The sequence below is a fragment of the Macaca nemestrina genome, chromosome 4 (assembly GCF_043159975.1).
Source record: "Macaca nemestrina isolate mMacNem1 chromosome 4, mMacNem.hap1, whole genome shotgun sequence".
NCBI lineage: Eukaryota > Metazoa > Chordata > Mammalia > Primates > Cercopithecidae > Macaca > Macaca nemestrina.
Window position 1 is genome coordinate 56,366,495 of NC_092128.1, and position 15,859 is coordinate 56,382,353.

At 39.8% G+C, this 15,859-nt stretch overlaps 2 protein-coding genes across 17 annotated transcripts in view; one reads left to right on the top strand and one right to left on the bottom strand.

Moving 5' to 3' along the window:
- LOC105475890 (F-box and leucine rich repeat protein 13) overlaps positions 1 to 15,794 on the top strand; it is a 273,121-nt gene extending 257,327 nt beyond the window's left edge. For 12 of the 15 annotated variants that reach the window (XM_071093956.1, XM_071093959.1, XM_071093961.1 and 9 more), the window contains 2 exons: positions 3,282 to 3,445; positions 11,977 to 15,794. In XM_071093956.1, coding sequence (XP_070950057.1) covers positions 3,282 to 3,445; positions 11,977 to 12,166 — 354 coding nt within the window. In that variant the 3' untranslated portion in view covers positions 12,167 to 15,794. Of the gene's footprint in view, positions 1 to 3,042; positions 3,224 to 3,281; positions 3,446 to 6,087; positions 6,678 to 9,866; positions 10,087 to 11,976 lie in introns of those variants that run through there. The other 3 variants (XR_011621591.1, XM_071093958.1, XM_071093972.1) reach the window with 3 other exon arrangements.
- Positions 1 to 15,859, bottom strand: part of LOC105475357 (family with sequence similarity 185 member A) — a 168,302-nt gene that overhangs the window by 86,235 nt on the left and 66,208 nt on the right. The window lies entirely within an intron of this gene.

A 15,859-nucleotide genomic window follows, 5' to 3' on the forward strand; every position in this document is an offset into this window, starting at 1 on the left:
TGGTGGAGAACCTTCTTGCTGGCAAGGACTCTCTGCAGAGTTCTAAGGCAATGCAGGGCATCACATGGCAAGGGAGCTGAGCATGTTAACAGGCTAGTTCAGATCTTTCTTCTTTATAAAGTCACCAGTCCCACTCCCATGATAACACATTAATCCATTGATGAGAGCAGAGCCTTCATGACCCGATCACCTCTTAAGGGCCCTACCTCTCAATACTGCCACATCTTGGATTAAGTTTCAACATGAGTTTTGGAGGAAACAAACATTCAAACTATAGCATACAAATCCACTTTCTGAAATCTATCCTAAGGTAAACAGTCCAAAACTTGGAAAAGACTATATTTATGAACAGTCATCAAAATGTTATTTAAATAGTAAAAACTTAAGAACAATGGAAATGACCAGAAATATGTGAATGATAAACTAAACTACATCTACTAAATAAAACATTTTATAATAATTAAAGATTGTGAATATGAAGACTGTGCAGTAGTATGAGAATGCACTAGGAAAAACAAAAAAGCAAGATGAAAGCAAGGTTTGGTGGTGTGCAGCTATGTTTCCAGCCCCTTGGCAGGCTACGACAAGAAGACAGCTTGAGCCCAGGTGTTCCAGGCCAGCCTGGGAAACATGGTGAAACCCAACTTGAAGAAGAAAAAAAAAAAAGGCCAGGCACGGTGGCTCATGCCTGTAATCCCAGCACTTTAGGAGGCCAAGGTGGGCGGATCACTTGAGGTCATCAGTTTGAGACCAGCCTGACCAACATTACTAAACACACAAAAATTAGTTGGGCGTGGTGGTGGGCGCCTGTAATCTCAGCTACACAGGAGGCTGAGGTGGGAGAATTGCTTGAACCTGGGAGGCGGAGGTTGCAGTGAGCCGAACTCGTGCCACTGTACTCCAGCTTGGGTAACAGAGGAAAAAAAAAAAAGGGAGGATGCAAAATGAATGTAATTACTATATTTACAAATCTGTTAATGGGGATAGGAATGGGGAACTAGCAAGAAATATTCCAGAACACTAAAAGTAGTTATGTTAAGGTGATAAATTTGTAATTGTTTTCTTTTGCTATTATTGCTATTTTTTGGCAATGTGCTTATATTATTTCTAAAATATAAAATAATTTCATTTAAAAATAAACCAAAACATTTTTTCAAGGAATCAAAAGTAGTTGTGTTGGAAGTAACACAATCTGCCCAATGAGGCTGAGATCAGGCCCTTATATCTGGGAGTTAAAAATGTAGCAAAGTTATTTCCATCTCCAGTTTCCAGCCCTTAATCCATAAATCCCAACGACATCACGTCAGTCATTGAACAACTTGAGCTACTGATCTGCAGGAACTGTCAGGCTCTTTTTCAGCTCTCCTAGTATCAAACCAAACCTGCTACTCTGAACTCCACCTTCCCTGGACTTTTCCATCACTTTGTTGTCCCTCCTTTTTTCTACAGTTCTGAGGGCTTTTTTTTTTCTTTTTCTTTTATCAATGACATCAGATCCTCAGAGATCAACCTATTATGGCAGGAATGTCTGAGACATTTTTGTGGAGTCAGTTGTAATGTTTAACCTTGGTCCTGAGCGTGTTCTGGAAACAAAGCATGTTTAGACAATGACAGCATCTCTTTTTCCAAAGTTAAAAAGTATATATTTCAAACTGAAGTGTTTTTCTGGATAATTCTTTTTTTTTTTTTTTTTGGATAATTCTTTTAACTTTATGTTAAAACAAGAGCCAAGCCTCATGGCCTATGTCTTCTAGAATATTCAAACATTTAAAATAAGAAATTGAACGCAGTTGGAAAAAAATTCCTTTGGAGAGAGTAATCTAGTTGATTCTGCAGCAAGGCTCAGTTTAGCTATAAATTTGAAAGCTAGTCCTGGAGTGAGTGAAATAATCTAAGTAGTATAGTTGAATTACCTCTGTAGGACATCTGGGCAAAACTGTGAGATGTTGGAACCCTTGGCAGGATATTTCAGAGTGGGATTTGGGTAGTATCTGTGGCTTCTGCTTCTCATTCTCCCCTTGCTTCCAAACATCTGTCTGGCCTACTTGTCCCTTTCCAGAACTAGGTTACTCCATCTTTTTTACATCTAAACGAACAGTGATGTCCAGGTCCCTTCTCATAGTAATATGAGCCTGTCTGCAGATTAACTTTGGAGGATATATATTTTGTAGTTTTGTAACATGTAATGTTATTAAACATATATTTTCACATTGATGATGCCTTAGAGAGGATTTTAAACTTAAAGCCAAATCCCATCTCTATAGCATTTCATAAGTTGCTCATATTGGTGTAACAGGTATTACTAAAAAATTTTGATGAAGTTTCCCATCCAAACCAGAGGACTCTTAAATGAAAATAACAGCAAGATCACAACTTTGTGTGTGTTTTGGGGGGGGGGGAGCGTGTGGGGCACAGGGTCCCGCTCTGTCACTGAGGCTGTGTCACCCAGTGCAGTGGCGTGATCTTGACTCACTGCATCACTGACCTCCCAGGCTCAAACAATCCTCCCACCTCAGCCTCCCAAGTAGCTGGGACTACAGGCACATGTCACCATGCCCAGCTAATTTTTGTATTTTGTATTGGGAGTTTCACCATGTGGCCCAGGCTGGTCTCGAACTGGGCTCTAGCAATCTGCCTGCCTCAGCCTACCAAAGTGCTGGGATTATAGGCATGAGCCACCGTGCCTTGCTAAGATCATAATTTCTATTGGTGCTACTTGAGGCAGATATTTTACTGTCCTGACCTTATTTGGAAACAGCTAAACAACTCACTTGAATTGTAGGCCCATTATGTGACAAGCTGGGGGAAAGAGAATTTGCAAGTGTCTGATTTTGTTACTCTATTTGTTATGAATTGAATGTTTGTCCTTCAAAAATTCTTATGTTGAAACCCTAACTCCCACTGTGACAGTAATAGAAAGTGGGGCCTTTGGAAGTAAACAGGTTTAGAAGAGATCATAAGGGTAGAGCTCTCATGATGGGATTATGGCCATATAAGAAGAGAAAGACTAGAGCTCTCTCTCTCTCTCTGCCATGTTAGAAGATAGCAAGAATGGAGGCATCTGCAAATAAAGAGGGACTTCCCAAGACACCAATTGCAGCTACCTCTATCTTTATCTTGATCTTGGACTTCCCAGCCTCTAGAACTGTGAGAAATAAATGTTTGATGTTTAAGCTACACAGTCTGTGGTAGTTTATTATAGTCGCCCAAAGTGACTAAGGCACTGTTCTTCCCTGAGATAGTGTTTGAATAGCCAGTACTTACTTTGGCTCTGTGTTCAGATTACTGACTCAGCGATGGAGATGTTATCGGCAAAATGCCATTACCTGCACATTTTGGATATCTCTGGTTGTGTCCTGCTTACTGACCAAATCCTTGAGGACCTTCAGATAGGCTGCAAACAACTCCGGATCCTTAAGATGCAATACTGCACAAATATTTCCAAGTAAGTATGTACCTGACTATGACAAACTTTGAGAACTACTTTCTGAGAAAACATAGTATATGGCTATAAGGTTCATAATACATAGCAGCTTTCAGTGTTAGGAAGTTTCATTTCATTTTATTTTTTGCCTAATTGAAGCTAACATTGTGAGCTGTTCTAAAATGGCCTTTGTGGTTTCCTATCCCTTTTCCAGTAGGCCTTTTACTTTAAGCATCTTCCCTTCCTTGACTAAGCAGGTGTCCAAAGCTTTAACTCTAGCTCTTTCTCTGCTCATTTCTCAAAATACAGTCCATTCAGTTAATCTCCCCTAGAGGATTATGAGAATCATCTGATTAAACAAGCTCACAAGTTTTTGCCTCTTGACTGAGGGCAAAAATGTGCAAGTATTTTAACTGACCTGATAAAGTAACATATGAAATGCTTAAAATGAGAATCCTTGACCATTCCCTGAAATAGAAGATAAGGTTCTATTGGGCAGGTGTGAAAAATTAATACCAAGAATTAATATTATCAAAGTATAAAGTGCACAATGTGGCCCACGCATGTAGATTTCACAGAGGAACTTTCTTAATTAAGTAGTTATGGCATGAGCTGAACCATGAGCTCTGGTTACTTGAGGCCTGAGGAAGAAAATGGTTTCTTATCCAAGGAAGTGTGAGTTAAAATGAAATGGAAAAAAGAAAGAAAAATTACTTGTAAAACAGCCATTCCCACTGGGCCCAGGCCTGCAGTGGGAGGGCAGCCAGCTGGAGCTGGATCAGAGAGAAGGGGGTAGGTTCTTGAAAATTTTTGAGGAGGGGTGGAGACTCAACCCTTCATGATAGGTCTGGAGATAACTCTGATATGAATACTATTAACCTCATTTAAAGAACATACAATGAAATAGGGTCCTAGGAGTCTCTGCCAAACTTGTTAGATTATTAACAGACAACTTTGGGCAAGATGACAGTGAATGAATAATGTGTTACTCAAAGGAGTTTAGCTTCTAATCTTTTGATTGTATTTTGCCAATCACTATTTATAAGAGGTAATATTACTGAACTTCTAATAAGTAAGATTCTAGAATGAATGGAGATTTTCTGGCAAGGGGCTCTTTGAACCTAATCATGGTGTGATGCTATGGTTTGAATGTGTTCCCCCAAGTTCATGTGTTGAAAATTAATCCTCAATGCAACATTATTGAGAGGTGTGACCTTTTCAGAGGTGATTAGGTGATGAGGGCTCTGCCCTCATGAATAGACAAATGCTATTATCGTGGAAGTGAGTGAGTTATCATGGGAGTGGGTTCCTGATAAAAGGATGAGTTAGGGCTCCTTCTCTCCTGCTATGGGATGATACAAGAAGGCCCCTGCCAGTTGCTGGCACCTGATATTGGACTTCCCAGCCTCTATAACTATAAGAAATAAATTTCTTTTCTTTATAAATTACCCAGTCTGTAGTATTCTGTTATAGCAACACAAAATGGACCAAGACATATGGGACACTGAAGTATGATTAATATAGTGACTGGTCAAGAAGACCCAGGATATCCAGTAACATCCGAATCCTGCCTTTAACTGCTCAGTCTTCTTGCTGGGTCCCTAGATTTAATAAATATACGTGCAAAAAAAAAAAAAATAAAACAAGGCATAGTAAGACTTGGCTACTAGCTGGGCTTTGTCCCAAAACCCCAATGCAGAACTCTAATTAACCGGCTATAGCTATGAAAAATTCCATTGTCTAAGCCGTGACAGCCAAAGGCCTATTTTGTCTTCTGCAATCAAACTTGGCTGTCCCTATCCACAAGAAGCAGGCAGAGACTTGGCCCTAATGCTTAGAAAGGGGCTGGTTTTGTGTGTGCACTTCGTTGTCTAAAGAGGCCATACCACTACCCTTTAGTCTCCCTGAAAGCTCCACCTTTGCTTAGCTCTAGCAGGAAAGAGGCCTAGAATCCCTTGATTCCATCTTTGTCTAGCGATGGAGAAAGACAGTCCTCACTGCAGAGTAGCTTGGAGAGTCCCAGTGTTTGGACTAGTAAGGCTCCAGAAACATCTGTCTTTATGTCCAACATCTAGGAGAGGGTGCTACTTGTCAGTTAGGGGGCTCCTGAAATACCCTGGCCTCAAATTTTTTGATTAGAGAAGTGGTAAGGAGGCCTAGTTGCAGGCAGCTTTTTGGGATCAGCTCTGGGGGCTCTATTTTGCATTTAAATCCTTTGGTGGAGTTGGAAATGCACAGTGTATGTAGACCCTTCAAAACTCAAGCCCTTGATGATCTCTAATTCCTTACCTATGCTCACTCTAATCAGGGCCAGTGTGGCTCCCTCAACTGCAGAGGCTTTGTCTTGTCTGGGTGAAACAGAACCTTTGGCAGGTGGGATAAGAGAGATTTTTCTGGCTTGGGAAGAAGCTCAGTGACTTTGAATCACAAAGCAATGCTCTCCACATGCTTGATTCCATTTTGAACATGAAAACAATGTATGGTGCAGCCCTTAAGATCCAATTACAGCTGTCAGAAGAGGCTGTTTTATACATAAATTCCCTCATACTCAGTGGAATTTGAAATTACTGCGCCAGCTTTGCAAATCAAAGAGGTCTGCTCAGCTCACCCTTTCTGAACCAGAGGAGTAGCAAACTTTTGGTCAATGAGCAAATTGGCTGTAGCTCTTTTGCAGGAGAGTTTCCCACAGAAGATATGTCTGGCATTCTACCAACCCCAGAGTCTGAAGTGTTTCCAGGAAGTGACCCCAGAAGCGCCATGTGGATGCAAGATAAAGGCTCCTTTATTTCAGGGAGGAATAAGTAACAACTATGATCAGAAAACATGACAAGCTGTTTGAAGCAGCTGTGACAGCCAGCCATTCAATTTATGGCCCTCTGTGGGGAAAGGCAACAAGGTAGAAGGAGTGAGAGAGAGGAAGAAAGACCTTCACAATGGCCCCCACAACCCAGGAGGGCCTGAACCACAGAGAACCTGAAGAATTGTATAGTTAGCGAAAAGGCTAATTCAAGAACAGAAAACCAAATAATGCATGTTCGCACTTATAAGTGGGAGCTAAATGATGAGAACACATGGATGGGAACAAGACACACTGGGGCCTGTTGGAGGGTGGAGGGTGGGAAAAGGGAGAGAATTAGGAAGAATAACTAATGGATACCGGGCTTAATACTTGGTGATGGAATGATCTGTGCAGCAAACCACCATGGCACATGTTTACCTATGTCACAAACCTGTACATCTTGTACATGTACTCCTGAACCTAAAATAAAAGTTGGAAATAAATTTTTGAAAAAAGTAAAGGAAACTTTCTGGTGTATTTGCATCTGGAGCCCAAAACCTTCAATTCTAGAGAACGAGTAGAGTAAGTCTTAGTGGCCTTCAGAGCCCCAGATCACAGTATGAAGATTCCTGGAGGGCCTTCTTAGCAGTTGCTAGAAGCGTAAACTCGAGCAATTCCTACTCTCAGGCATTCTAGGAGATCTGTGTTGCTAAAACATAAAACTCTTATCAGAGTTCTCCTCTCCAGCTCATGGAAAGGTTCAAGCCTTTCTGATGTGGAACTGTTGACTTTTATTATCGGTATGAACAAATAATGTTATTTAACAATTATTTGCCACGTACTGTGCTAAATCCTATTTTACAGATATTATAGAATCCTCACAAATACACTTTATCATCAAAATGGATAAGGAAACTAGTTTAAACAGGTTAAATAACGTGCCCACAGCCACACAAATAAAGAGAGCCCTACTTTGTACCTAGGTCATACTGTGCTGCTTTTTGCCTTTAGATTACATTCTCAAGCTTTTTGAAAGCTCTGACATTCAAGGGATGTGGTCAGTAAGGGGAGACACGTGCTCTGCTGTGCCCAATTTATGTCTGATGCACATTTATAAGACAGGCTATGGATTATGAGCAATCCTTGGTGGTGGCTCCAACATTCCCTTTTTTTGCCTACTCAAGAGATTAGAAGGAAATGTGAGCTAGGGCACACAATGTTACTACAGGGCTAACCCTGAATCCCTTTTAATTTATAAGAAACAAAAATCACTAACAAACTTCAGTACAGTGTTGTTATTAACCACCTAATGTGAAACATTACAACTGTGACATATCATGTTTGAGAATCACTGTTCTATACTGATCCAAAGAAACCTCTCTCACCAGGTTAAATAAGTAATGATGACTAACCACTGCAGCAGATTGGTTCAATTCCCAAATCATTTCATACAGGGTCTCACAGTCACTTAGGCCAAAGCAGAATGGAATGCAGTCAAAGGATTCCATATGTGCTCTATGAAATTTAGAACACACAGTGGTTCCTAAGAATACATTTTCTTTTCAATATTTCCTAGCTCCTATGTGCTGATCATACTACAGCATCAAGCTATTAAGACAGAAAGGGGAGGGGTGGGGGGAAGAGAGAGAGAGAGAGAGGTTTCTCACAGAAATGTAGTTTCTACATTTTTAACGTTCCTGATACCATTCAAAATACATGTGTAAGAGCTTCTGCACAGCAAAAGAAACAGTCAACAGAGTAAACATAATGGGAGAAAAATATTCGCAGATTATGCATCCGACAAAGGTCTACTATCCAGAATCTAGAACTTAAATCAACAAGCAAAAACCAAACAACCCCGTTAAAAAGTGGGCAAAAGACATGAATGGACACCTCTCAAAAGAAGACATATAAGTGGCCAACAAACATATGAAAAAATGCTCAACATCACTAATCATCAGAGAAATGCAAAATTACTCACAATGAAGTATCATCTCACACTAATCAGAATGGCTATTATTAGAAAGTCAAAAAATAACAGATACTGGTGAGGACATGGAAAAAAGGGAATGCTTATACACTGTGGTGGGAATGTAAATTAGGTCAGCGAAAATGGAAAGCAGTATACAAACTTCTCAAAGAACTAAAATAGAATTACCATTTAACCCAGTAATCCCACTACTGGGTATCTACCCAAAGGAAAATAAATAATTCTATCAAAAAGACACCTGCACTTGTATGTTTATTGTGGCATCATTCACAACAGCAAAGTCATTGGATCAACCTAAGTGCCTGTCAGCGGTGGACTGGATAAAGAAAATGTGGTACATTCAGACCATGGGATGCTACACAGTCATAAAAAATAATGAAATCACGTCCTTTGCAGCAACATGGATGCAGCTGGAGGCCGTTATCCTAAGTGAATTAACACAGAAACAGAAAACCAAATACTGCATGTTCTCACTTAAAAGTGGGAGCTAACCATTTGGACATAAAGATGGAAACAATAAACACCGGGAACTCCAAATGTGGGGAGGCAGGGAGGATGGTGAGGGTTAACAAAGTACCTACTGGGCATCATATTCACTATTTGGCTGATGGGTTCAATACCAGCCCAAACCCCAGCATTATGTAATACACCTACATAACAAACCTGCACATGTACACCCTGAATCTATTTTTTTTTTTTTAAAGGTACATTTGTGCAAACACACAGCTACATAGGATGCTATGATAAAGAACTCAGAAAAACCTTCTGGCAGTCACTTGCCGATCTCTTCTCTTGGCAAGGTCCTGGGTCTTAGGATAGTCAGTCCATGTGAGGATGCCAAAGGTGATGAGGACAGCTAGTCATGGCTAAGGCTTTTCTGAAGGGCAGGCAAGAAGTGGAATAGGGAATAGTCTACACTAGTATCCATAGCTCTCTAAAAATAATCCTAGATTTGCTCCAGGACAGATTCATATTTTCTGTTTTTCCCTAAGACCACCCTTGTTGTGAAAGCACTTAAGACTAAAACAAGCCCTAAAGACACACCAGGTGGAGGAAGCCTTAACCTCCCAGAACTTGAGTCTGGAAGGAGAGTGCGTCTGAGATCTTATCCTTTGCTCCCCTCCAGTCAGTAAGGATCACTTCCAATAGTCAGGGGACCCACTGATGTTTGGTTTCACTAAAGCTGTCTGTGGGTGGACTGGAGAGCAGAGCTGGGGTAAGGGGGACGGGGATTAAGGAATGAGTACATTAAAGAAATGTGTATACCAGTGGGCACTTCACCCATGGCTGGGGTTCAACATGCAGCTCATTTCGATTCTGTCCCATCACACTGCATTAAAGGAGTTGTCTCCCTGTTCACTTGCTGTTTTTCTTATATTAAGGAGTCAACATTCTCACCTTTCTTTTTCTTATTTTTTCAAACCCCCACTACTTGCTAATTGTTTTATATCACAATTACCATCTAATTTACCCTGGCTTGTAGCTGACTAAGCAACCATAGCACTCAATATTTACACATTCCCAGACTTATCATTAGTAGTACTTATCCTCTTACCAGTTATCTAGAACCCTCAGAACTGTTGCTCTTCTGACATTAAAGGTAAGATGTAACTTAGTGAATCAGGATTTGCAAATCTTTTACTCCCTAAAACAAGCATTTCCTTTTCCTGCAGGTCAAGATCATTGTTGCCTCTAACTGTGCTACTCTTGTACTATAGTAAACATCAGTGGCATTGAATGATTATGAACAACTGAGAACTGCAGGGTGTGTCCAGAACTCTGGTGTTTGGGAGGCAGGAGGCAGGAGGGTGTTGGAAATAGGAACATAAGAATGCCCTTCTAGACCAGCAAACCAGCAAAAGCCAAGAGGGTTAAAGGACTTCCCTTCTTGGTGTAAGCTGCTGAAATCTCTCGTTTGAGCTATTCATGATAAGTTTCAGAAAGTTGCAAAGAAATGTAATAAACTCTTAAGTAACTTACTGCCTTCTTAAATAAAAGGAAAATGACAAAGTTTAAAATTATAAATAGTTAATGCCATGAAGCTATGTAATAGAAAGAAATTAATTCTATGATCAACTTCCTGTAGATATTTAGAGGAGGAGATGATTGGGTTTGAGCCATTTCCAAGGAGGCTGGATTGGTTTGGAGTTTTGAAAAATGGATAATGTTTAGGCTGGTAGAGGTGGGTGAAGGGTAACAATGGAGCCTTGCTGTTTAGGACACTGTTTACTCACATGAAACTGATGGTGCCAATGTTATATGCCTCAACATTTGGTATTACGTTTCAGTAAGTCTTAGGGGGAGAAATGTTCAGACAGTGTGTTGAAAGATACGATAAGTTCACCTTTATAGAATTGAAAAGGGAGAAATATCATTAGGAGAATAATATGGGAGAAGCAAAAGATATAAACCCATTACTTTTGCATAGTAATGTTCTACGATGAGGATATATAAAGATTACATAAGAGGTTTAAAATGCAGGATAGCACCTTTAAAAAAGATAAAAAAATTAACAGAATGCAAAACATTATCTTTGACAATAAACTTATCATTTTCAAAACTGAGAATAAATATTTCTCTGAAGAGAATAAACTTGTTTGCCAAGTTTTAGTCCATAGGGATTGGTGGCTTCAAACTAGAAATTAGTATATGATCATTGCTTTTACTCAATTTGTTCTTTAAAGTATGTAGAAGTTTTGTGTGAGAGCAGATATATCAGTTAAAAAGCAATGTGCTTAGAGGCAGAATTAGCAATGCTTTGGTTATCTCCCTGTTGAGTTTGGTTACAATTATTTTAATACATCTAAAGTTCAACTTAACTGTAACAGCAATTTAAACTGCTATCTCTGTGTTGTTGGGGTTTTTTCTTCCTATTTCATTGCCTTACCTGAACTCATATCGCCATTCAGCACAAACTTAACTCAAAGTGTATGGTAATGCCAGCTCCATATCAATGACTCAGTTTCCAGACTTTTGCAATTAATAACTCAATGTAACATACAGCAAGAGTGGAGAAGGTAGTGCCTTCATGGGTAAACATCACAGTTACTAATTTCTAATCCTACAGAAGTGGTCAGTTGCTCATCTCCTTTTTAGTACTAATCTCGTGATTCAAACCAACTTTCTAGGAAAGGAAATTCTTCCTTCTGTCCTCACAATGGCTTTGTTTTCAAGTTAGACATACTTTTTTTCTGATGCCTTCTTTACTTTATTTCCTCCTAAGAAAGACTATAACAGTATTTTTTAATCACTTTGGTCATGGACACCTTTGAGTCACAAACCTCATAAAAATGTGTATTATAGACAAAACTGCATGAACTTTCAGGGAGTACATGGACCTCCCTGAAGTTCATCCATGTAGTCAAAAGGGATCTGTGAACTCTGGGTTAAGAGCTCCTGGCCTGGTGCATGGTCAGCCTTCACAGGTAGGGTGGTTAGGTTACTCCCTCATCAGAGAAACTAGAAATACCAAGGAAGGGGCTTACTCAAAGCAGTGTAAATAAATAGAGGCCTCAGTGTTCCTCTTCCATGGCCATGTGTAGTTTCCTTACCCATTCACTGTATCTGTTAATTTCTGAAGTGGTTGAATCAGAGCTACTGAGGCTTTGGGACCCTCTTTATTTGTACATTTACCCATCTCCTCACTCTCAGCAAGGCAAGAGAGGTCTGATGTGAATTCAAATTGTGACAGTGAATTCTCTAACTCCAAATTTGGTTGAGTTTGAAAATTCTGCACTAGGGATTACTTCTGCAACTAGCTAATGCTAAGCACTGTTATTACAGGAAGGCAGCTCAGAGAATGTCATCTAAAGTTCAGCAGCAGGAATACAACTCTAATGACCCTCCACGTTGGTTTGGCTATGATAGGGAAGGAGACCCTCTTACAGAGCTTGACAATGTAACACCATCTAAAGGAGCCTCAGAATTAACAGTGGAAAAGTCAACATACAGCAGTGAAGAGCAAGCAGCGTGACCTTCAGCCTCAAGCAGGAAAAACAACAAATCAAGAACTTGACAAGTTTTCTCCATTTGTTGCAAGTATGTTCACTAGCTGAATCTCAATAACAATGTAAACAAGCAACAAACCATCTTCTGATTCTTATTCCAACTACAAATATTTCCAAATACATCAGTAGTTCTTCTGTCTAAATAATCATGATTTAAAAAAGAAGCCAGGCCGGGAGCAGTGGCTCATGCCTGTAATCCTAGCACTTTGGGAGGCCGAGGCAGGTGGATCATAAGGTCAGGAGTTCGAGACCAGCCTGGCCAACATGGTAAAACTCCATCTCCACTAAAACTACAAAAATTAGCTGGCTGTGGTGGTGAGCGCCTGTAATCCCAGCTACTCGGGAGGCTGAGGCAGAGGACTCGCTTGAACCTGAGAGGCGGAAGTTGCAGTGAGCCTAGATCACGCCACTACACTCCAGCCTGGGCGAAAGAGCAAGACTCTGTCTCAAAAACAAAACAAAAAACAAACAAAAAAAAGAAGCCAAATCAAGTACTGACTACATAAAATTTCTGCCTAAATTTAATCAAACCAATAGTTTTTTGATGAGATTATAAAATGTAAAGTTATATGAAACAACCCTGAGAGATGAGATTTTTTTTTATAAGAAATTAAGAAATTTTTCTCTAGAAAGGAAAAAGAAAGCAGAGATGGCCATATGTCAAACTAAGAGTTTGAGCCAGGGCCATAACTTTAAGGATCTGTGGTGCTTTATAAAGTTTTATAAAGAATACAGACATATATTAATATTTTCAAAGGAAATGTGGCTTTCCAGACATTTAACAACAAAAGAGAACTAAATGCCACCAATTAACTCTGGACTTATCTCAACATTTGACTTAGTCAGGGGCAAATTAAATAGAAACTAGAACTATCTGAATAGAAAGAATGTCCCTGCAATGTCTCAGAAAGATATTTCTTTAATCAAATTTGCACAATGGAGGAATTCTTAAACTATGCTATGCCAAAAATGATGCTCCCTCAATTTTATGCTAGGAAGTATGGGTTATTAATTGCATATCTACATATTAGTTTTTAATAAGCTTTAATCTGTGGGTTTTAGTATATGTGCTGCTGAAGCCAGCACATCTGTGGGTTTTTACCATTATTTGATATTATGTAACACTGATGTTGACACAGTCCAAGAGAAAGCACAACTCTGTTCTGACTGCTGCAAACAAGCTATGTCAGCAATATCAGATCAGCCTTTTAACCTATTTCCTCAATTACTTATCTCTCACGTGGAGTTCTCTTTTTGTATTCCACAAGTTTCAAACAAGGATTAAAAACTTAAAGCATCGTTACTTTGAAAAGTTTTAAAAAGATTGTACAAAGTATTATTATAGGTTACCCTGTATTAGCTAAATGCTTTTAGTAATTCTCCCCCACTGAGGTTGATTTGCAAAGTTTTTGAAATAAGGTAATATTACTTAGCTGTGGAAAGGTTCTTAGGAGTGGGCACACAGGCAACAGAATCATTTCAATGGGAAGTTTTAGAACCATAGCCAAGAGACATAAGATGACATAAGAGTACGGTTTTAACCTAAATTTGGAAATTTCTGGCAGCTGCATTAAAGATGTTTTCAAAAATCTGATTCCTAAGTGCCCATGCACACAACTGGAGGAACTTATAAAAGAGGCAATTGCTTTCTAAAGGAATGACACCTGCCCTGGGAAGACCCCGGTAAGAAACACACCCTGTTACGTATTCTCCAGAAACCTAGCAGGTTGCTTTACATTCAGAGCTTGCTCCAAAGCTCTTTGAGTAACATCCTCTCTTAAACAAGAACAGAAGACACATTCATTCATTCCAGGGAGACAAATTTTACAGCTACATAAATGAAAAAAAGGAGTAGAAAAAGTGAGCTATGAAAGGAACCAAGAAGTAAGGTATACAGGTAGAGAAATCTTTTAAGTTCTCAGTGCAAAGTACTCAAAATATCAAAGATATTAGTTAGGTCTTTAGCCCTTAAACATTTCATATTCATAGGTCTGTGTCCAAGAGAGTAAAATATTTCAGCTTTTTCTTTTTGTCTGGGACTTAACAATGTGATCCAAATATGTACAATTCCATTAATAGTTTAAATATAGTTGACTGCTATTATGCTTATGACTTTTCTGGCTGTGATTGGCTAATTTATTTTTAGTCATGAAAATGTTTATGTAATTGCATGAAGGTGAAAAAAGATTATAAAAATTGCCTCACTGCCACACAGTTTCCTCTACTTAATAGTATAACACACCCCAACCATACCAAATATACCAATGTGTGAGTATCTTTCAGACTTGTATACATTCTCATTTCATGAAGGGTGAACTAAAAGGAGACTTTGAGATACCCTACAAAGCTGACTTTTGTTTCATAAATAAGAAGTTAAAAACAGAACTCTAAAGAAATGGCATATTAATGAAAAGGAGGCTGGGCACAGTGGTTCATGCCTATAATCGCAGCACTTTGGGAGGCCAAGGCAGAAGGACAACTTGAGGCCAGGAGTTCGAGACCTGATGAATTTGTAAGACCCACCTCTATAAAAAATTAAAAAATTAGAGCAGGCATGGTGGTGCCTGTCTGTAATTCCAGCAACTCAGGAGGCTGAGGCAGGAGAATGCCTGAGGCCAGGAGTTTAAGGCTTCAGTGAGCTATGATCATGCCACTGCACTCCAGCCTGGGCAACAGAGTGAGACCTCAGAAAGAAAGAAAAAGATAATCATAAATAATATTTGGAAAGGTTTGTTAAAAATTAAATGTTTAAGAATGGACTTCTCCTGGCCCAGTGCAGTGACTCACACCTGTAATCCCAGCACTTTGGGAGGCCGAGGCAGGCAGATCACATGAGGCCAGGAGTTCAAGACCAGCCTGGCCAACATGGTAAAACCCATCTCTAGTAAAAATACAAAAATTAGCTGGGCATGGTGGCGTGCACCTGTAATGCTAGCTACTCTGGTGGCTGAGGCATGGGAATTGCTTGAATCTGAGAGGCAGAGGTTGCAGTGAGCCAAGATTGTGCCACTGTACTCCAGCCTGAGTGGCAGAGCAAGACCCTGTCCCAAAAAAGAAAAAAAAATGGACTCATCTTAATCATAAAAAATATAATCCAAGCGATTTAGGCCATTCTTGTTTTGCTATAAGGAATACCTGAGACTGGGTGATTTATAAAGAAAAGAGGTTTAATTGGCTCACAAGGTTTAATTGATTCTGCAGGCTGTGAAAGCATTGCATGGGCACCTGCTTGGCTTCTGGGGAGGCCTTAGGGAGCTTTTCCTCATGGCAGAAGGCAAAGTGGGAGCAGGTACATCACATGGCAAGAGCAGAAGCAAGAGAGGGGGAAGATGCCCACACCTTTAAACAGTCAGATCTTGTGAGAACTCACTATCATGAGGATAGAACCAAGAAGGTGGTGGTAACAATCAGTGAGAAATCTGCTCACATGATCCAATCAGGCCCCACCTCCAACACTGGGGATTACATTTCATCATGAGATTTTGGGGGACAGATATCCAAACTACATCACCAAAAGATAGGTCTGGTCTTATAGTTATAGTATTATATAACTTATTTATTTATTTTAATTAATTTTATCGAGACGGAGTCTCACTCTGTTGCCCAGGCTGGAGTGCAGTGGTGTGATCTCGGCTCACTGCAACCTCTGCCTCCCAGGT